The following is a 23860-nucleotide window of genomic DNA, read 5'->3' on the forward strand; positions in this document are numbered from 1 at the left end:
TTCTTATTGTAAAAGTACACACAGCTTACACTACACACAACTGATCACTGTTAGTACAGGGCTATAGAGTTTAAATTAAAAACCAGATGTATATGGTGGCTACCTCTATATGGTCTACATATAGCTATATGGTCTACCTCTATATATTGTGTACCTCTATATTGTCTACGTACGGTTTGTACAGAAAACTGATAGGATGATTTGACGTGTTGAGGTTACCAGGTGGTCAATGTCTACCTGTCCTTAATTAGCCAATGTACCTGCCTATTTGAGGAGTTTCAGATCAAAGAGATTCAATCATTAAACAAGTCAATATTGCATCATTTTATTTTATCTTATCTTCTACCCTACTGATTAAGAACCGATGTATGAGGAATTGAAATCATCAGATCTTTTGATGAGGACCCCACGTTTTCATAGGATTACATCACCATGTTTTCCTTGTAATGATGAGATCAGGAATGTGTTGGTTTATCTTGTCTGATCTACTGGTCAAGCGTGAATGGTCAGTTCAATGCTAAGGTCAATTGATCATGATCTTTAGCACATTAGTGACCGGTCCTTCAGATGTTGTCAGACCATGAGTGGCCTGCCCAAGGGGTCATTTGTAATGACCAGTTAGGTCACCTGACCTTGTGTAGATATAATTGTCTCCCCTGACTATTTAGCCTTGTACACTGTTCTACTGTTATCATTGTCACTGTAGGAGTGTGTTACGCCTGTTTGTTGTCTATTGTCACAAGACACATCCTGCCCCTTGGTGTGGTTATATATCATAATGTATTACAAGGTGGCAGCGCTCACTAACTGGTGTACCTGTAAACACCTGTAATCAATAGGTGTGTCCCTATAGTAATGATCACCTGTCCACATCGGTCAGTTTCCGGGGAGACAGGAGGTATCCTGTTTCATCCCCTTGTATGACACTCATGGGAAAATTTTAGAACATCAAATATCTGACAAAGTAAAATGTCATAAAATATGCAAATGTTTTGACCTGCAATAACAGGTGTGTAAACTAATCCAAGACAGGACTGTGAGAGTTCACAGGAAGTAGGGTCGGGCTCGGTTCTGAAAGGTCAAGTTAAGCACTTAAGAGACTTAATCAAATCAAATCCATTTCATTCATCCCTGTCAAACCTCATTTTCAGCATTGTTAAGCTGTACATGCCCTGGTTTGTGATTTGTGTTAACCTCATCAGTGCTGTTGTCTAGCGGTGTGAGAAGTGTCCAGTGCTAGATCAGTATTTGTCTATATAGCATGTGTAAGAAATGGCTGGAGCTAGATGAGTGTTGCCATGCTGACAGGAAGTCTAAGTATGTCCAGTCACAGGGACAACTTCCTGTCATATACAGCACTTATCTACTTCCTATGCGGATACAGGTGAAAAGGTCACTGGTAGGGAAAAGGTGTATATATGTACTTCGTAGGACCAGCCATTGCCCACACTATTGTCATGGGAGGAATCATAACTTTAATGAAATATTGATTATGATAACTATTTCAATGGAATGTAGATATAAACACTGTGCTCAGTATGTCTACAGAGCGACATAGTATATAGGTAGTTGTGAGTGACTGTGAGTGACACTTTGACTCGGGATATCGGCCCTACAGCTAGTAAAATCTACTACCTGTCTGTCAGCAGCATGGTCAGCATTAGCCAAAGGTCATTGCTGCAGGTGAAAAAAGTAAACTTGTGTTTGAGTGACATTAATAATTAGATACAATTGTTTTGTTCATACTTGGAGTTAATAGTGTTGCTCGTTCATTTACTTTAGCAAAGGGTTATGTAAAAAATTGTTATTAAGATTTAGTATGATTTCACCTATGTCTACAGTGGTCCCGATTTGATCCCAGGACCTTACAGTTATAAAACAGGAAGATTATTTACTCCTCCATTACTGATCATGATATTTCTTATGTAAATCTTTTCTCTCACATTACAGGGAATCATTTCAAAATATTCTGACTCTATAAAATGGCCCGCAACCAAATTCAACTATTGTCATTGTACTACTAAGGAAATAACAAAACTGTAACAGCTACCCCGGTAAACAGCTTTTAAGGCCTGTATTCAGTAAATAAAATGGCATAACTCTCTACCTAAGTAATCATAGGAGGTGATCCTTTGAGAAAGACGTAGAAGTTGTCTATGTCTAAGATCATCGATAAAATTTGACCAAAATTGCCCCCTGAGCTATTTTAACGTTTAATGCTGAATAGATTTTATTGAGTGCCTCACATCCTGAGAAAAAGTGTTCAGTGACAGAAATAGTGGGAAAGTGTGGTCAGTTAGGGGTGGTTGATAATTCTAGAGGTGTAAATATGACTCCCAACCTGGCTAAGGTAGGACAGGTGAGGCAATTTATCACCTGACAATTGTCATTTGATTGTCCACCCTGTAGCACCTGCTATAGGTAGAAAGATGGGCAGCTCTGACACTTCCACCCCAGTCTGGACATAATGGTCACTTAAAGGTCACTTAATGGCATTTAATGGTCACTTATGTTAAGTTTGACAAGTCCTTGAGACTGTTAGATATTCGGAGAATTTTTGCCTTTCATTTTGCAATGAAGTAGAAAATTCACGATTAAGGAATCTATTGATGGAGTAAATGCTAAATGATGCTCCTTTTGTAATCAGTTTATGTAACTGTTTTTATATAGGAGACTGAGGCTCTATTACAGCTATGCTAGGCAGTATCATACAGCTCTAGAAAGTTGTAACCTTTCATCAGGACTTCAAAACTGTCCCGACTTCAAAACTGTCACGACTTCAAAACATGTGTATAACCTCAATCAACCCTGTTTGACCTCAAATTTGGGGAAATAACGATCTATTAATTTGAATAATTCTATCTTTTTATCGTAATTGACATTTCACTTTCGCAATGATAAGATCATGTGTAATTCACCCCTTTGTTTCCTAAGGGCATTCACTCATTGACCTCTGCCATGACCTTTACCCATCAGCTGTGACTCGGCTAGGGGTCACATTATCCTATGTTGACTGTTTGAGTGTAACCTTGTCCTAATCAATCTGTCTATGTGTTTTATTGTTACAATACATATATGCCCACAAGCTAAAGGTTTGGATCCTGTGGTTCTGATCATAGTCACCTTATTTCCATTCAGGTGTTAGATTTTGTGAATTTACCTTTGCTTTCATTCTAATTCTCTGTCACCCCATGTTTTTCCTTTATGAAGAGTAACAGTGTATTGATTTTATTGAAATAAAAGAATTGTAATTAGAAGTTTTATATTCAGTATTTCTGATAATTTGTTTGCAGGTATTTCTGTGAGATCTGCCTGGACAAGACTCTGTATGCACGCACATCCAGTAAAACCAAAGCAGACATGTTGTTCTGGGGAGAACATTTCGAGTTCAAGTAAGCCAATCCATTCCCTGTCACATGACCTATAATTATCTTGATTTTGTATGTCCTAATTACGTAGTAACCAAAAAAAACCAAAAAACTAACAAGCGTGAGTTTCCTACGCAATTATAAAAGTCGAAGAAATGCAGTATTGGGCAACACAATCTAAGATAATGAAGTAAAAGGGTTTTTTTGCAATTAAGCTGAAGAAATATTCAATAGAAGTACAAAAAAAGTGCATTCTAACAAACAAATTTTACATTCTATAATTGAGAGTGCGTAAGCGGTTCACAGGGAATAGTGATAGGTGCTCGTTACGTGTGAGGTAATCAGCGCCTATGGTCGTTGGATCGAAGGCTTTGTCTCGGGAGGAAATACTGATTGATGATCCAAATTATCGGTTGTGCCCCAGTTTGTCAGTGATGTTGGTAGGGTCTTATTGATCACGTCCCCGTAAGGAAAGACCAAATCTTTGATGGGCTATAAAATTAATTACACATGTTCCACACCAGATTACCTCTGAACAAACTCATTACTGACGTCTCTAACTCTGCTTCTTAATGTCAAAGATTTTTGATTTTAGCAATCATTTAAGGTTTCAAATCCCTTATAAATGTAGAATGTTGTCAGGGGATTTCAAGGAAAATAGGCAGTTCCACTTGGATAGTTGACAGTTGATTAGGAGTAACCCAGGTAACATTACGATGTGGTGTATTTAGGGTATTTTTGTAATAAGAGTTATAAGTTTTTTACAGATGTTCAGTGTTCTTTAATTACTTTTTCAGCAACTTACCTCCATTAGAAATAGTCACTGTCAACCTATTTAGAGAAGCAGACAAGAAGAAGAAAAAGGACAAAAATTGTCTTATAGGTGGGTATCGTATGAGATGATAATGTTTATACTTGTTATTATGTTCCTCTTTCACTTTTATCTCCTCCAACATGTAAGGTCATGGCCTTGAACTTACACTTGATGTCATATGACCTTAAACAATTACATGATGTCACAATCTTTAATTGACTCATGGAAGAGTCTTCATATTTCAAATTCCCCTAACCACTGGTTAACTCATTCACCCCTGAAATTTCATAATGAACTATTCCAACCTTTGAATTGGAAGAGTTCAAATGTGTCTTCAGAGGTGAATGAGTTAATTCTAACCATCCTTTGAGCAACTGGGCTTGACCTTGAACTTTCACATGCTGTCATGACCCTGACATTACACATGGTATCAAGCAACTAAACCATTCATGAATGAAAAATTTGAACTTGCTCACATACATTAGGACTGTAAGCTTTTCTACCATGATATAAGTGATGGATGGGTAAGCCAGCGGTGTAACAGCAGTTATACACTAGGACTGCTGATGTGATAGTGTGTGGACATGTCACAGAAACAGCAGCAGGTTGTCGTGTGCGGTATATATGCATGACATATTCTGTGAACTTTTACCAAGTGTACTTTGATAAACCCTGTCAGTACGCCTACAGTAGTGTATACAGAGGCTGGCTGGCTGTCGCCCATCCCCAGTAAAACCTGGCTGGGCCGAGTGGTGAGTCAGAGAGGTGCTGAAGGTATACAACAATGATGTGTTGTGGATACTGAGGCTGGGGTGCAGCTTCCTTCTCACTAATAATTAATTACCTACTGTGTTATTGCCACGCCAACGTCTAGTAAGCTACATACTCATGTATGTCGTTTAGCAGGACTTAACAAAACACATGTAATACAGTTCTTTACAAAACACATGTAATACGTTTTTTACAACACATGTAATACAGTTCTTTATTAAAACGCATGAAATACAGTTTAGCCGGACTTAAAAAACACATACATCTTACAGTGATAAAGCCTGGTTAGTCTGAATCTGATGTCCACAACACACACGTTGTACATGACAAAGTCTTGTTAGTCTGAATCTGATGTCCACAACACACAAGTTGTACATGACAAAGTCTGGTTAGTCTGAATCTGATGTCAACAACACATGTTGTACAACATGACAGAAGTTCGATATATGTTGTGTTACCTGGTATTGATTATTTTTAGCTATTTGCTGTTAAAAAATTTCATCTTATATTAATAGAACAATTTGATATTTAGCTGATCTACGTGCACAGTTCCCACTCGAAGACATGCCTCTGTAATGTTATGTAAACACATCCCTTCATTATTCTTAACCTTATGGAACATCCTTCTTTATCAAATGTAACCCTATATTGCATTTTGTCTGAAATCTTCAGGGATTCCAAAGGCTACTTTCATTTACAAATCTAACAAACACATCCACACAGGATAAAAGTTCTCACTACCATGTGTAACCCCTAGATACTGTCTGTGGTATCAGTCTGACCCGAAATATCAGTCACAGACAATAAGTCTATCATTTAGGGGCTGTAGAACGTAACAGGGTATGTCAGGAATGGGGTTTGAATTTAACATTGCCTAACATGAGATAAATCAGAACCAAACATTCTACACAGCTGTGTCATGGTAGTGCGTCTTCAGAGCAAGTGAACTTCATGTATCTCATGCTAGCTGTAAGTCACTTACTAAACTGGTGTAAAGAGAACTGGCGGAGAGATGTATGAAGTACAATTGAAAACCGGACACCATTCAACCTAATTCTTATTTGTTCTGATGTGCATAAATGTCAGTTATTCCATTTCAACATTCTGCCAAGGCTAATTTATCGATCCCAGGCTAAGTTTTTTGTATGTTCTATCTTATTTTCTGGTTTTCTCCGGTGATTAAATTTCAGTAAAATCTGCACCATTAGTTGGGAGTTTTCCTGCGTGTAATTAATGTACAATAAACACTGAACTGTAGGATCTAGATGTGAATGCCTTTGTGAGATGTATGTACAAAGACAATTACTTGGTTGGTGTACTTAGGAAAACTCTACTTGGCTGCATGCGATTGCAGTATGGCCAACAAGCTATCTGCTGCTGTTGTCGTGATCCTTAACACTTAGTCTTTCCAATGCACTTTTGAATTCTCAGTCTCATTTGTCTTGAGATTTCTGGAAAGTACAAAAAAGGGCTTATAACTTAATTCTTGGAATAATGTACACAAAGCAGGCTTACTTGTATTGAAACACAGGGAATAAATTAAGTGTTTTACAACAGATTGGTAACACTAGTCAGGATTCTAATGATGATGAACTGTACAGGCTTTTTATATAAATCTTCAAGCGTGCTAAAGTAAACAGGAATCAGGACTTACTTCCCATCCTTTATTATAGATAAAATGTATCTCAACAACTTAGATAAATATTTAAGTGCTCAACTCATTGATTTTCAGGAATTTATCTGAAACTTTTTCACAGTAGATTTCATTTTTTTAAGGATTTTCAAAGCTTTTGTAAATGAACACTTCTATCAAATTTGGTGAAGTTCTGGACATGTTTGAGAGATGGTAGATAAAAGTTGTCTACACATAGGAAACGGTTCATTTGGCAGACTTCCCGTACTTAATCTCACTGCATCAAACCTCCTCGTAGATTCCCCCAACTCTGAGGAAATCGGCTTTCCATTTGAGGTCAGAAGGATAATGTTGGGTAGAAAATGTGAATTTGATTGATTAGAACACCAAGAAATCGGCCAGCAATCTAACACTGAATGTCTTAAGTTCTAACATATTAAAGTGTGTGATGATTTGATATGCTTATTTTTAGATTTGTTTGTTTTGACAAATTTTTATCTTTTCTTCCTTAGGTTATGTAAATATACCAGTGGCTGACATTTGCAACAGACAGTTTGTAGAGAAATGGTAAGATTAAAGTCAAAGAGAAATGGTTTTATTTAAGCGATAAAGAGAAATGTTAAGGTAAAGTTGGTGTCAACCTGATCTAGATGTGACTGCTGACAGCTTTTAGTGTACTATTGATTAAATCCAGTCTGTCTGAGCATTTCCCCCTGTCTGTCCATTACTCAAATTGATAGTTATGATACCGCGTTCATCCCAAAATTGTATATATCTGACAGTTTTATATGTTGATATCTCTAAGTCCTTATGTGCTTTAACGTTAAACTGACTCTGATAGGAATTGTTTGTTAAAGTGAGGCAAGTGTTGATAATGACCAATCTATTTATAGGTATACCACAAGTTCAGGGACAGTGGGGAAGATAGGCAAGGAGAACAAGAGTGAACTGCCCTTGGTTCGGTTAAAGGCACGTTTCCATGTGGTGGAAATCCTTCCCATGGAACTCTACCAGGACTTCACACAGGTATGTCTTCTTAACGTAAAACTAACACACAGGTATGCCTTCTTAATGAGAAACTTCACACAGGTATGTTTTCTTAACGAGATAATCATGTTCGGGTAATACACCTGTATAACACGGTCAGCCACTGGTTGTGACTTTTTAATGATGTTTAAAGACTTGGTTTTAGTTTGACCTTGCACACATTTGTTAGAAAATATCACCCAAGTTTTCATAAATGCTCATAAATATGCTGTAAAAAAGGAAGCAAACAGATGTTGAATGTCATTTTACCTCCTCTAGTACCTGAGTCGGGACTACTGCAAATTATGTGAGGTCCTCGAGCAGATTGTCAGTGTCCGTGAAAAGGAAGAGCTAGCCACAACCATGATCCACATCATGCAAAAGCTTGAAAAGGCCAAGGACTTCCTGTCCGACGTCATCATGGCAGAAATATCTCAGCTAGGTAAGTAATGTAAGGAGGACGTAGGGAATGGTATATCTGGGAAATTCCAGAGATCCTCAAGTATAAAGCAGCCATACTAGACCCAATATCAGCTTATTTACAGGTATTAACTCATTCACCCCTACATTTCTAAACTGGACATGCCCAGTCTTTGATATGGTAAGGTTAAACTGTGACTTTAGGGGTGATTGGGTTTAAACATATTTATAGCTTTGATTCCCTTTGTAATTGAAACATGTTGTCGGAGTCTCTGCTTATTTAAACAGAATAATAATTAAATGAACTTTGGTTGTTTTCATAGAAAATCAGAACCTGACATTCCGGGGAAACACAATAGGGACCAAGGCAATGGAAGCATACATGAAACTTGTTGGAGAAAAAGTAAGTAATTTTAAATTTGTTCAAAAAGAAACTTTCAATATCAATAAAAGTAAACTGTTTCATGTTGCAATGATTTTAAGTCCAGTTGATTATGAACGTTTTTACCATTACTACAATACGCTGTGTTGTGTCCTTGAACTTGCAGTATTTACATGACACACTGAGTGAGACCGTGAGGACAATCATAGACTCGGAAGACGACTGCGAGGTTGATCCCACGAAGGTGATGAATCCAGCCCAGCTGACCAGCCACCAGCGCCTCCTGGATATGTACTGTGAGATGGTGCTGGCAAAGATCATCAACTCACACTGTTATTTCCCATGGTGAGGGTCAATGTACCAATGTACACACATTCCTATAGACTGTTATTGATAGATGCACATTAGTGTAAGGGGCATAACTCTTGGTTCATACTCCAATATTTTCATATGGGACATGTTTTCAAAGAAACAAGGTCAAAACAAGAATTGTCCTACATCTGTACTACAGCAAACTATGAGAAATGTTCATTACTTTTTGTTCGCCTTTTCCTTACAGTAAGTTAAAAAAGAAAGTGGGTTATTTTGAGGTTGTTGTTTATAGATATCCTTACAGCCAGCAGTATTGTATAGTTTCTGTCTTTTCCTCACAGCGAGCTTCGAGAGGTATTCTCCAGCTTCCGTGACCACTGTGATAGGACCAGTAAAGGGGATTTTGGAGACAATCTTATCAGTGCCTCCATCTTCTTACGATTTTTGTGTCCGGCAATCCTGTCTCCCAGCCTTTTTAATCTTACACAAGGTAGGTCATATGAAAATATTCCAGTGCAAGTCTTAATTTCTCTTATGTTGCTTACCTGCAAATACAAAAGTTGCTTTATTTTATATTGATAATAAAACAATGATAGCTAATGTAATGAACTTGAGGCTGTATAATTTATCATCAGAAAACCCTATTTTTACTAAGAGTTGTACATTACAGAGTACCCCCCTGACAAGGCGGCCAGGAACTTAACACTAATCGCCAAGACTGTCCAGACTCTTGCCAACTTCTCCAAGTAAGTCATACAAAGTGAAATAGTTCACACAAAACAAATTAGGTCACAGAACAAGATTAAGTCACACTGTATTCACTCAAAATTAATCAAATAAAAGTTAACATTTTCTGCGACAAATTAGGTCACAGAACAAGATTAAGTCACACTGTATTCACTCAAAATTAATCAAATAAAAGTTAACATTTTCTGCATTAACACATATATGCCAACAGTTACCAATATGTAAATTTAAGTATAGATTTAACTTTTTGTGTTGGTTTTGTAGATTTGGAGGAAAAGAAGAATTCATGACATTCATGAACGAGTTTTTAGAAAGGCAATGGGGAAGCATGAGGGGCTTCCTTCAGCAGATATCAGTAAGTAACGCAATAAGTGAAACAGTTAATCGCATGATAGTGTCACATGACCTTGATTCTAGTGAAAAACTGCTTTTGTTTAGATCAAGTTTTGCATTTTTATAAAAATGTCTAAATTAAACTTTTGATATTTTGTAAGTATTGAAATTCTGGGTTATATTTGAAGCATGGCATTTGTGTAATATGACTACTGTTGGTTGACAGAGCACGGAGAGGTCTAACCAGTTTCTAGAGTTCGATGGCTACATAGATCTTGGTAAGGAGCTGTCAGTCTTACACTCTCTGCTGCTGGAGAACTTGGAAAAAGCTGACAAGGTACGCCCTCACCTTCCCCCCGATATTGTCTTATCATACCAAACAGAACAGCATCATTGCGGTCATTCAGAATTAAGAGATTTTTCAGTTTTTATAGTTCAGTTTTCATTAGAATAAAAAGAATGTATAATACGATAAGTGAGAGTAGTGAAATCAGTTGTGGCTAGGTAATCGAATACTCAGCAAATAAGCACCAAAAAGTGAGTCGACAAGACAAAGAGACCTCAGATTTCTACTGTTTTCTGATGACTTTGGTTTGTTTAAGGCAGCTACACAGAAGGACCTCAAATAAAAGTTGTTTTCGCTGCAAAATTATTATTTGAAAGCTTCCTTTGATTGAATGTCTCTTTCTTCCTTAGTGGGTATTAATGTGTTAACTGGTGTATGTTTCAGGAGACAGTCGCTAAACTAGGGAAGCTTCCTTCTATCCTGGAGAGTTTGAGCCAAGCTCTGGATGACCCGGAGGTTGAGAAACGCCTCCCGGTAAAACCCAACAGGAAGTCACAGATCTATGACAATCTAGTTCACACCCCACAAGCCGGTACCTCTCCAACAGAAGTCCTACGCGAAATGTTACGTCACTGTGGGGAGGAGGACATCCCGGTACTGTCTGGTCGACGGGGAACAAAGCCTGGGTCAGTCAACAGTAGTTTCGATGGGAGTACTGGTGGAAGTCGAAATCCTGCTCGACACTTGAACACAAGTGATGATTATGTAATGATAAGGGCTTTAAATTCTAGGAATGAGAGTGAAGTGTCGGATGTTTCTGTGAGTTCACGTTCAAACACGTTAGAAACTAACCAATCGTGGAATGAAATAGTGAATGCTGCGGAGGGACTTAATAATGGAGAGTACATAGATTTGTTATCATACATCGATGAGGATCCACAAAACTCAAGTATGGAACTTGAACACAACATGAACGGTAGCCAAATGTCGATAAGCCAAATATCAACAATAGCATCGTCTGGGTATCAGTCATTTGGTTATAGCCAGTCCAACTCACCAGTGGAATCGTCCAATGCACAAGATGGTAACAGCCGTGATTATTCGTCCAAGTCCCCTTCTGGTCACCACCACCCTATGCAGCCCCTGTCCTTCTCCAACCCAATGTATCGACATATCCACTCCTCATTGTCGGGCTCGCAGCATGGTGGCACCCCAACACCAATGCAACAGGGCTCCACAAGCTCGGGGTCCCTCAGCAGTGAGGAAGACTCCAACACAGTCAAACACAGAAGTCCCATAAAACATGCTGAACGGGTTGAATCAACGTCCTCTACTTATAGTAGCAATGGCAATGCTGACCCCCTACGGAATCTCGCCCCCAAACTGTCCAGTAGTAGCAGCAGTGAATCTCTACAGGAGCATGAAAGACACAGATTTTCTCGTTCTTTATCAAGCCCAAATAATGACCCGGTAAAATTTTCATTGGACTTCCATAGTTCCTGTCCGTCTCATATATTTGAAGACTTTAATAATAGCAATGTGTCGTCGTCGACAAATGTGAACAATTCATACTCGTTAAGTCGGGCTCCATCTCGCCCCCACGAACTTTTACACACAGGCAGTGTGGACTTCACGTACATGCGACAAAAGTATGGAGACCAAATGCGTAGGACTGCCACAGACTCTAGGATATCCCAGAACAGCACGCCTGTACACACACACAGCGACAGTGGTGTATCTGTGTCCTCAAACAACCGCGGGCAGATGTCTCCCGAGGACAGCCCTGCCCACCGGCGACTGTCCCCTCAGACAACCGTTCACATGGGCATTCGGTCAGTGCAACGCAAGATTCATGAACAAGAGAAGACGAAACAGGAAGTAAGTCGACAAAACAAAATCAAACTATGAACACCTATTTCAATTCTAAGACAGAGTTTAATTTAAAAGTGATTTTTAATGTGTTATTCTGTCTTTTTATCAATGAGAAATCACAATATCTGGATCTATTTTTCTCATTTTAATGAAAGTAATTAATTTTGGTTTAGAATTTTTATATCAAGACTTTTGGTGCAAGATACTGCGGCTGACATTGTACTTTTGTTGTATGTAAACATGTATAAATATGTGCATTTTGCAGTATGAACAAGAGGTCGAGGTGCTTAAACAGCAAGTGGTTGATGCCCAAAGACGTCTACAAACCGCGGAGAAAATGCTGCAGGAACAACAGTCAGGTACGAATCTGTTAGTCGAGGACTGGCAGCTCCGCCTTGAAGAAAGTGAGGAGCGAATGAAAAAACAGCAGAACGACAAAGATGACCAAATGAAACATATTATTCAAAGGTTTGTATGTACTGTGCACGCCACGCTACACAGTGCTACATGTAGAGCTAGCTATCTGTATATGGTGTTAGGTGGGTGTTGCCTGGCGAGTCTTGATGGTTTCACCCACACAATCACGGGGGAGGAGTCACGGACTGTATTACTGACACTGTACGGTGGGTACTAACAAACACGCTTTCTCCCTCACTGGGCATCCTGTGTCTCACTTCACCATGGCAACCAACATGGTTCTAAAATGTCTGTATCACAAGTCACTTTAGTCACCGAGATTGTTCCTGCTGGCTTATCTGTTTGTCTTGTATGCATTCTGTCACTATGGTTACTATATTCAATAGCTGCTAGTCACCATGGCGATATTGTCATGTATGCATCCCTTTACAACATGAGAAATAGGTTTCAGCTAATAGCATGGTCAAACTTATGTGGAATATTATTGACATATAACTTGAGGAATCATAGAAATTTGTAACATTTATATGTGTACTCCATACTATCCTGTATGTTCCTTAATTAACTGGTTACTGTGTATGGTGTTCTGTCTAACCACATGACATACCCTCTAACCCCTGGTCTTGCTGTACCCTCTAACCAAAGGTCTCACTGTGTACCCTCTAACCCTGGTCTCTAATGTCTGTGTTAACTGTTGGGACTACTACTAACAATATGGAATGGCAGTCACTTAACTTTGAAATGTTTAATAATATTAACTGTTCAGCATTCATGTTTTATTTACTGTTATCAAATTTTGCATTTCAAATTCATTATAAAAATTGATTATGACTTAAAGTGGTTTTGAATATGTTATCAAGTATACCTAGTTTGTTTGAATTATTTAGTATGGATATTTGATGGAATACATTATAAGATTCTATTTTCTTGTATATATATAATTCTGATTGTATATATATATATTGGTTCTTATGTGGTCAAAGGACAAAGAGTATATGATTCTGTTTCTCTTTTTGTGTGATTTTATCTTCTGAATGATTGTTTTTCTGTTCAATCTGATCAATGTTAACTGTTGCATGGTGTCTGTCTGCATTGTCAAGTCGAGAGGTCAAACAGGGGTCGCAGGAAAAGGCGAGTATGTGATTATTGGTCACGTAGTAAACAATGGATGATGACAGTGACGTTATGGCAACAGTTGAACAGTTATCAATATCAAGCATAAAATAATTTTGTCGAAATACAGTAGAACTTTGTATTTATTTCAGCATTTTTTTAGGATTGTTTCGTGCAAATATATTGTTATCATTTTCAAATTTTTAAATGTTGATGAGTCCGATTACTCAAAGATATTGCAGTTTCTAAAAAATGTGACTTACACTCCAAGGAAATGCACAAGTTTGACTGAAGTATTGTAAAAATCACTACTATTTCCACAAATATTTAATCGTATATTGACTTTGAAAAAAAAAGTTGCCATTCTGTCACTGTTTTAAATAAAAGCAAGGTACATAGGTAGTTAAATAGGAATAGAAAACAGATTGATCATTCCAGTACCCCTGGCCTGGTCTAGTAGGTCAGTCATTCCCACACCAAGGTAAGTGAGGGAAGCTGATCCTTCAGATGTCAAGGTAAGTCCTTTACAATTTAATTTTAATTTTGTTTACAAAATTTTGGTTCTGCTCTTTTTCGAAGACTTATTGAAATGCCTCTGTATTGATGTGGCCTGTCTTTATCTTTGTACTTATAGACTCATGACAATAGAGAACGAACAGGAGGAAATGGAGAAGATCGTCCATCAGAAGCAACGTGTGATTGAAGCCCAGGAGAGACGCATTCAGTCCCTTGACAATGCTAATGCTAAACTCATGTCTGCCCTGAGCCAGCTGAAGGACCAGTACAGCACAACAACAACACAGCCAAGGAACGGTATGATCGGCCCACTCCGTTCTAAACTCACTCAATCCGAATTCGCAGAGTTTAAGACAAGTTCTTGTTGAAAACTAATAACTGTTGGAGAAAGAAGAAGTCTAACTTACCTTACTTTTGAAATAAAAAATGGACATGGTTTCACATGGATATGTGGAATACAAATCAGAAACAGTCTTAGTTGCATGGCTTGTATTAACTTGTGTGCCTGATTAGACATCAAGTGTAGACAACTCCGCGGAACATTTTAGATTATCTATGGGATAACGATGGTCAGTTTTCTAGGCTGCGAACAGATGATATTATGGATACTATAGGGATTATAATGATACAGAAACTGACATGGACAACTGTGATTGTAATCATTGTAACGGCCAGAACCAGGCTCGCTGACCAAAGTGACAACAGGCAGGTACATTAAAGGATAGGCTACTTTGTGATAAAATGTTGTGTCAACCACATAATCAGTGCTACCCAGAAAACTTGATACAGAACCATTGATGTACCAGTGATAGGCCAACTATAGGACAGACTTGTGTATAGGCCAAATACAGGACGACCAACTACAGAGTGGGCTTGTGTATAGGCCAAATACAGGACGACCAACTACAGACAGGGCTTGTGTATAGGCCAAATACAGGACGACCAACTACAGAGTGGGCTTGTGTATTAGCTTTTCCTCTCGAGAGTGGCAGAGATAGGCAGGAAAACACTTGTGTTTCTAATGGAGAATTGTCGTTGTCTTGTACAATATCTATTTATAAACTTTCATGTGTGCTTGTCTGTGATTAGGTGGACAACTTTAATGTATTTATTTATTCTTGTTAGTCTTTTCAACCCTGTAAACCATAATGGAATGACAGAAGAAAGGAAACTGGATTTCAGTCAGGGTTTATAGGGATGAGTAAACTTGCAAGTCAAATAGGTCTGAGGGTGCTTAAACCGTCAGTAGACAGTGGATAGACTCCTATGGAGTATACACAGTAGGTGTTCCTTCTTTGGTGCATGGGCCTAATAATGCTATCCAAGGAAAGACAAATCTAGAACAATTTGACAGGGATATTTCAATTCTGTGCAATAGTTTCGCCTTTTGTTTATGTCATGTAAATTATATATGCTAAATATTGAAAAATGGAAGTCGTGCATTAAAACTATGCAGTATATATTTACCTTGTTATCTTTGTTGAACTGCTGCATTCATTAGTGTGATTATGAAGGTAACAGTTGTACTGCATTCATTGATGTGATCAGGAAGGCAACGATACTGCTGCATTCATTGGTGTGATGATACTACTGCATTTATTGGTGTGATCAGGAAGGCAATAGTGCTATTGCATTCATTGGTGTGATGTTGAAGGTATCAGTACTACAAATTAATGTACTGCTTTTATCGGCATGTCCTCACCTTCTGTTATCGTGATCCACAGAGGGATCCCCTTGCTGCTGGAGACCATGTAAATGAATGCTTTAATCGGTTTTTAGAAAAGTTTCATGTGGCATAATAAGTAATTTTGTACATTTATGACATTGTTTGTAAGAACACATCTTAGAGGAACCACTAATTGACTACATTTTGTTTTAGATTGGTTTATCTACATTAGCTTTCTGGTTCAGTGCAATATGTTCTATACAAAAAAGTCCTTACAGTCTCGCAACTTGTCTTCAGTATTCATTAACTGGTTGATGTAAGGCTGAATGAATTAGTAAGTGTGTCTAAAGACTGTTGAATGTTTTAACCTGTAAACATTCAGATCTAAAATATTCAGAAAGTATAATGGTAATGTATTCATTAACTGGTTGATGTAAGGCTGAATGAATCAGTAAGTGTGTCTGTTTTAACCTGTGGACAACTAGCCTGTAAGACAACTTCAGATCTAAAAAAGTCAGAAATCATAATGGTAATGTAAATGGCCTACATTTAGGTTCATACTGATCTTTCACCAGTTAAATTGTAGTGATGAAAATCATAACATGTAATTTAATGACTTCTGTTTTCTGTACAAAAATGTTCCTAGTTATGACTTTTTGTGGTATATTTTCCGTTTTAGAGAGAGCGTTTTTAAATTAATGATTACGACAACTCTAAAAAAAAAAAATTTAAGTTAACATTATACATGCATTAAATTTAACAGATAAACAATCTAGTGCAAAAACAATTCTGTTGGGAATTATAAACAATTCACATTATTCTGAAATTTTAGATTTTATTTTCAATAATTTGAAAGTGTCTCCATTATTGAAGAAACCCCTCACTGTTTCGTCTGGTGCTGTTGATAGATATTAGTATTATTTTAAATCGAGATAAATGCCCATCATAGCTACTCAGATTCACAAGATGGAAATCTTTTATGCATTAGTTTAACATTAAGAAATTAAATTAGTTTTGAGACTGTTTATTATGAAGAGGTATAGTGATGTCATAAGATGATGTCATTAATATTCAAAACAAAACATAAAAGTGCCGTTTGTTCCTTTCACCTCCTCAGAGATGTTAGCCGTTTCTACAAATGATTCAAATCTGATTTATTGAGGTTCCTTTGTAGCACAGTAAATCTTAGAGGATATTTACCTGATATTGCCAGCAGACCATGTTATATTTACCATTGCACTGTATCAGTGTTGGAGAAAGACTAGTTCTGATAGTTAAAAAACAGAAACTGTAGCATTTTGATGTTCGGGTTCAGTTGTTATAAGAAACTCCTCCCCTCTCGGGGAATTTCAATATGAATTGATTGACTTAAGGCTGTAAAATGATATATAATTAATGTGAGTGAGAAATCCGTGATCAGTTATTGTAAACTTGCTTTGTAATTTATATATCTCCAGTCTTATAGTCGAGGGCTGGGAATGGCCCATGTGTCTGTACATGTGTAGGATTATGGTATTATTACTGTATGTTAGATGCTTTCTTTCAATTAACATGTTACGTATGGTTGAATGAGGAGTGCTATAATGATATTTAGCCAAAATCTAGTCTGAAAATTTGTAAGTATTTTTGATAATTTGGAATGTTCGGCCAGAAGAAAGAGAACAGAAATTGGATGAGAATATCTGGCCGGTTCCCAGACTTGTTCAAGGGGCACCAGATATAAATGTTCAGTGTGTGATATTCATTATAAGTGTTTGGAAGCACTAATAAACAGTATGATGTTGTAGAATGGGTATAGATAACAATGCATAGAAATTTGCAAAATTATTTAAGCAAATGAGACAAAGGGAAAAAAGTAAAAACTTCAAAACTGAAAGGTGTTGTTGTGTTTTATATTAATGTGTTTGTTGCACCAACTATATAACAAATAACACTTATATAGCACAGATAAGGAAACTTGTAACAGACTGGACTCAACCAACTGTGGTGACACTAACTGGTTATCTCCCCTGTTTCAGATATGTTTTACATATTTCCCTAAGTAGTATGAACAGGCCAGGTCTGGGCATCCCTTTGCTAAGCACACAAATTACGCGTAAGAATGGTTAATCAAATGCATATTGCAATACGTGTATAATGCGACAGAAAAATCACATGCCAGAATAGGATTAAGAACTACATTCAGGACTCTGTCAAACCCAAACATTGCCTAAATCAACCAAATAATTTGTTCCCATCATTGGCAATGTATAGCAAGAAGACTCTACAATCCAGAATTTTATACAAACCAGACAACATCTGTCGTCTAGGGTGTTCTATTTCGACAGAACACACTGTAGTAAGTTACTTTTTGAACTTAATGATTCTACATGGTGACGGGTCAAGTTTTTTTCAGTTCTGAATATTATTATATTCTATTGTAACATGAGTTTCAGGCATGTTCCATATCTTCAGGAAATTCCTGAGCTGAAGTTTTTCCCCAGGGAAGCACCATTTTCGTTCATGGTCATTTCCTTAACTTCTTGGGAAAACCACCAGGGTTCAAATTCTGTCACATTAGTGCAGTATCCAATTATCCCCTAGGAAAAACAATTTACCAACTAACGTTAGTAAAGTATAGTCCTATTCTACATTTCACTTATCACTGCAACACATTATTACTTAAAGATGAAGGTGACCTTACTTAGACATGGACTATCTCCTATCCTGTACAATATCTCCATAATACATATCACTATATCTCCCTAAGACACATGTCCAATATCCCATAATACATATCCCTATATCTCCCTAAGACACCTGTACAATATCTCCATAATCCATATCCCTATATCTCCCTAAGACACCTGTACAATATCTACATAATACATATCACTATATCTCCCTAAGACACCTGTACAATATCTCCATAATCCATATCCCTATATCTCCCTAAGACACCTGTACAATATCTCCAGAATACATATCACTATATCTCCCTAAGACACATGTACTATATCTCCATAATACATATCACTATATCTCCATAAGACACATGTACAATATCTCCATAATCCATATCCCTATATCTCCCTAAGACACCTGTACAATATCTCCATAATCCATATCACTATATCTCCCTAAGACACCTGTTAAACACCACCTTATGACATGTGTCAAATCTCCCTAAGACTTTCTGTATAATATCCCCTTAAGACATCTGTATAATATCACCCTAAGACACATGTACAATATCTCCATAATCCATATCACTATATCTCCCTAAGACACCTGTACAATATCTCCATAATTAAAGTATAGTCCTATTCTACATTTCACTTATCACTGCAACACATTATTACTTAAAGATGAAGGTGACCTTACTTGGACATGGACTATCTCCTATCCTGAAGAGTTTCACACTAAGACTGAGGCAGCTCTACATCTATCTAAAATACCTGTACAGTATCTCCCTAAGACACCTTTACAATATCTCCATCATACATATCACTATATCTCCCTAAGACACATGTACAATATCCCCATAATACATATCACTATATCTCCATAAGACACATGTACAATATCTCCATAATCCATATCACTATATCTCCCTAAGACACATGTACAATATCGCCATAATACATATCACTATATCTCCATAAGACACATGTACAATATCTCCATAATCCATATCACTATATCTCCCTAAGACACATGTACAATATCGCCATAATACATATCACTATATCTCCATAAGACACATGTACAATATCTCCATAATACATATCCCTATATCTCCCTAAGACACCTGTACAATATCTACATAATACATATCACTATATCTCCCTAAGACACCTGTACAATATCTCCATAATCCATATCCCTATATCTCCCTAAGACACCTGTACAATATCTCCATAATCCATATCACTATATCTCCCTAAGACACATGTACAATATCCCCATAATACATATCACTATATCTCCATAAGACACATGTACAATATCTCCATAATCCATATCACTATATCTCCCTAAGACACCTGTACAATATCTCCATAATCCATATCACTATATCTCCCTAAGACACCTGTACAATATCTCCAGAATACATATCACTATATCTCCCTAAGACACCTGTACAATATCTACATAATACATATCACTATATCTCCCTAAGACACCTGTACAATATCTCCATAATTAAAGTATAGTCCTATTCTACATTTCACTTATCACTGCAACACATTATTACTTAAAGATGAAGGTGACCTTACTTGGACATGGACTATCTCCTATCCTGAAGAGTTTCACACTAAGACTGAGGAAGCTCTACATCTATCTAAAATACCTGTACCGTATCTCCCTAAGACACCTTTACAATATCTCCATCATACATATCACTATATCTCCCTAAGACACCTGTTAAACACCACCTTATGACATGTGTCAAATCTCCCTAAGACTTCTTTATAATATCCCCTTAAGACATCTGTATAATATCACCCTAACACAACTGTATAATATCGCTCTAACGCATCTGTATAATACCACCCAAACACATCTGTATAATATCACCCTGACATTTCTGTATAATATCAACCTAACACATCTGTTGTATTATATCACCCTTACACATCTGTATAATATCACCCTAACACATCTGTATAATATCGCCCTAACACATCTGTATTATATCACCCTAACACATCTGTATAATATCACCCAAATACATCTGTATAATATCGCCCTAATACATCTGTATAATATCACCCTAACACATCTGTATACTATCGCCCTATTACATCTGTATAATATCGCCCTAACACATCTGTATAATATCGCCCTAACACATCTGTATAACATCACCCAAACACATCTGTATAATATCGCCCTTACACATCTGTAAAATATCACCCTAACACATCTGTATAATATCACCCTAACACATCTGTATAACATCACCCAAACACATCTGTATAATATCGCCCTTACACATCTGTAAAATATCACCCTAACACATCTGTATAATATCACCCTAACACATCTTTATAATATCACCCCTACACATCTGTATAATATCACCCTTACACATCTGTATAATATCACCCTAACACATCTGTATACTGTCGCCCTATTACATCTGTATATTATCGCCCTAACACATCTGTATAATATCACCCTAAGACTTCTGTATAATATCACCCTAAGACATGTTCAATATCTCCCTAAGACTTCTGTATAATACCACCCTAAGGCTTCAGTTTACCTCCATATAATATCACCCTAAGGCTTCAGTTTACCTCCATATAATATCACCCTAAGGCTTCAGTTTACCTCCATATAATATCACCCTAAGACTTCTGTGGAATATCACCTTTCCTGCAGTTAAGTGACAAAATAAGTAGACTCCAGTGAAATGATGGTCCTTCAGTTTACTTCCTTACAGATATCTATACCTATTTACATAGCTAGAAATATGGGAGCATTGGACTAAACAAACTACAAGTGTTCTTTTTAACATATTTTATTCAAACTGGTACTTGGACTGACCAAACTTGATTTGTCTACTGCCAACCGTGACATGACAGGTAATATAGAAAAAGTCACTGTGGTAGACTGGGTGAATATCTAATTGAATATTCAAGATATTGGGGAAATGTACATTGTAGTTACATAAGGTCATTTAGGCAGTAGGTACACAGAGTTCGGTGATTCTTATCAACTATAAAATAACCATTACATAACTTACTTGGGCTGTATATAGTCTAGGTATTCTTATATTGGCTATTTATAGTAGTTATTCTTAACAACCATAACTAAATAGCTGTGTTTCAATGCATCATGCATACAAGTTTTATATTCATGAAGAATATATATTGAACCTGAGAAATGACGATTGACAGTTTATATCTCGTCTCTGTGACAATCTGATTTCCTGTAGCTATCCATCATTTCTAATTAGTAGTTCAGAAACAGTCCCACTAAAACAATGTATGATACACCTGAAAATTATTTCTTCTTTTGAAATTCCTCACACATAATGAGTGGGTGTGACTATTCTGACACCTCACTACTATATGGTTATCAGTTAACAATTTCCATGAACATGTACCTGGTTTTCCTGTTCCAACTAAAGGGGAGTTACTGTGAAAACTGTTAGACAAGTACATATTTATATCACTAAAAGTGAGCAATAAGTCATTTTTTTCCATTTTGATGACTTTGTTAGAAATATCAAGTGTTTCTCCACAGCTCACATAAAAAGGATAAGCAATGTACATTACATTAATTTGTTTATAATGTACATTTATTTGTTTACAATGTACATCTATTTGTATACACTTTACACTATTGTTGCATTTGCGACTTTATTATGTCATGTAAAACTGGGGATCTCAAATTGTACTTGAATTGATATGTAGGCCTACCCAACTGTCGTGTTATTGGCATAATCTAACAGGTCAATTAACTAAAGTTTACAAACAGTGACGTTTTGCCGGTCGAGCCGTATAAAGAGTTATTTCCCTTGGACCATTAAACCAGTTTCACAGATTTAACTTTCGTATGCTATATTACAGAATAATATGGAATGCTTTACAAAAGTCTAAACGGCTCCTAGATGGCTGGCAGGTCTAAAAGGAAAAACACGGTTATATAATAACATTCTTTTAGCAATGCATTTTGAGTCTTTCGTTAAAATGTGCAGTCTATTTTCAATTAAGATTTTTCGTGTTTTTAGCTAACAGATATTAAAAAAACATCACCCTCTAGCCAAGCAGTGCCTTTAAATGCATTACTTTCAAAAACCGCTGAATAAAACCGACATATCGTTTTCAAAACAAAATGACACAGGTAAACTAATATGAGGTTTATAACCTTACACTCTAACTACAGAAACTGAATAACGGGACCGGCGTATTTATATAGTCCTTTTATAACCGGTAAACAAACATTAGGTTAATAATATGAAGGAGCTTTATAAAAGAACACGTCAGGTTTTATGGTCATTATAGGGATATATTTTTCTGGTAAAATCTCAATAAAACACGCGGCCAAGGTACAGGTCGGCTACGTTTGAAGTTAGTAATTATATATTTACCTTTCTCCTGGTGTTCCGCTCTTATCAAATATAATTCATTTAGTATTCAACCTCAGTCATTTAGATTCACTTGTTGTAGCCATACCTTCACCGAATGAGTGTGACGGGGGACCCCGAAATGTTTTTTTCATGGGAGCCCCTTCCCCCAAGCTATCAATATTCAGGCTGAAATATATCTGGAATATATGCTGAGATTTCTGAACTAAATCAACAACTACTGTCATATATATAAAGTGGAAAAACACAGATAGGATGTATACGGTAATATAAATTCATATTTAATTAAAATTAAAAATACAACCATAAGTTTTAAATGACTGTCATAAGATTTATTTCTCTTACACGAAGACATGTAAATGCTCTAAGCCTAAAGTACCACAAACGACGTTGGTTATGACCTGTACGTCTTCTTCAAAAATAGAGATGACGTCGCGAATGTATCATATGCAAATTAGCACAGCCGCCCAGGGATGAACAATCATGATAGAGCTTACAGGTATGACGTAGGTTGTCGTCACATGTATCAGTACAACAGTCTACCTGCTGTAGGTAGATTGATTAATACCGTCATCAACCAAGAGCGTGTTATACTATACGGAGCTAAATAAGGAAGTCTGTCATAAAGCTTAATTTTATAGAAAACAAACCCTTTAAGGCCAGAAAATACATATAAATTTATTTGAAATAAACAGGACGCATTTCACAACAGAAGCAACTTTCAAATTACCACAAATGAAAGAAAATCGTTTTAACAATCTCTTGATGAAAACTTATCCAAAACGTGAGATGTCACATCGGTTTGGCGCCGCATTTATCAGGTTATGATTTGAGGATGAACTGCGTGAAGAGTATTAAGCTAATAACTGAATCAGTATTATTTTCTTATTAATCCTACAAAAAATATGACATATAAAGTGACGTCTAAAATGTTCTAGAATGCCGTTCCAGTAGTGTTGTGTACAGTATTGGACACTGGAAAAGATGGAAAATGAAACCATCGTAACTTCCCTTGATTGTGAGGTCATCGTTACCAAATGACGCCCTACTTAAAACCCATTCACCTCTAGGTAGCAAATTAGTTAATTTATAATCACTAGCCG

General features: G+C 36.9%; 1 protein-coding gene across 18 annotated transcripts in view; it reads left to right on the plus strand.

Moving 5' to 3' along the window:
- The window catches only part of LOC110455629 (disabled homolog 2-interacting protein-like), a 241543-nt gene extending 223991 nt beyond the window's left edge, over window positions 1–17552 (plus strand). For 17 of the 18 annotated variants that reach the window (XM_021505855.1, XM_021505856.1, XM_021505857.1 and 14 more), the window contains 14 exons: window positions 3294–3392; window positions 4166–4251; window positions 7099–7153; window positions 7480–7612; window positions 7892–8054; window positions 8356–8435; window positions 8581–8759; window positions 9068–9216; window positions 9397–9472; window positions 9738–9828; window positions 10033–10143; window positions 10537–11970; window positions 12230–12432; window positions 14129–17552. In XM_021505855.1, the coding sequence (XP_021361530.1) occupies window positions 3294–3392; window positions 4166–4251; window positions 7099–7153; window positions 7480–7612; window positions 7892–8054; window positions 8356–8435; window positions 8581–8759; window positions 9068–9216; window positions 9397–9472; window positions 9738–9828; window positions 10033–10143; window positions 10537–11970; window positions 12230–12432; window positions 14129–14378 (3109 nt within the window). In that variant the 3' untranslated portion in view covers window positions 14379–17552. The remainder of the gene's footprint in view (window positions 1–3293; window positions 3393–4165; window positions 4252–7098; window positions 7154–7479; window positions 7613–7891; window positions 8055–8355; window positions 8436–8580; window positions 8760–9067; window positions 9217–9396; window positions 9473–9737; window positions 9829–10032; window positions 10144–10536; window positions 11971–12229; window positions 12433–14128) is intronic. The other variant, XM_021505863.1, reaches the window with a different exon arrangement.
- The last annotated feature ends 6308 nt before the right edge of the window (window positions 17553–23860 follow it).

The sequence above is a fragment of the Mizuhopecten yessoensis genome, unplaced genomic scaffold (genome assembly GCF_002113885.1).
Source record: "Mizuhopecten yessoensis strain PY_sf001 unplaced genomic scaffold, ASM211388v2 scaffold8335, whole genome shotgun sequence".
Classification (NCBI taxonomy): Eukaryota; Metazoa; Mollusca; class Bivalvia; order Pectinida; family Pectinidae; genus Mizuhopecten; species Mizuhopecten yessoensis.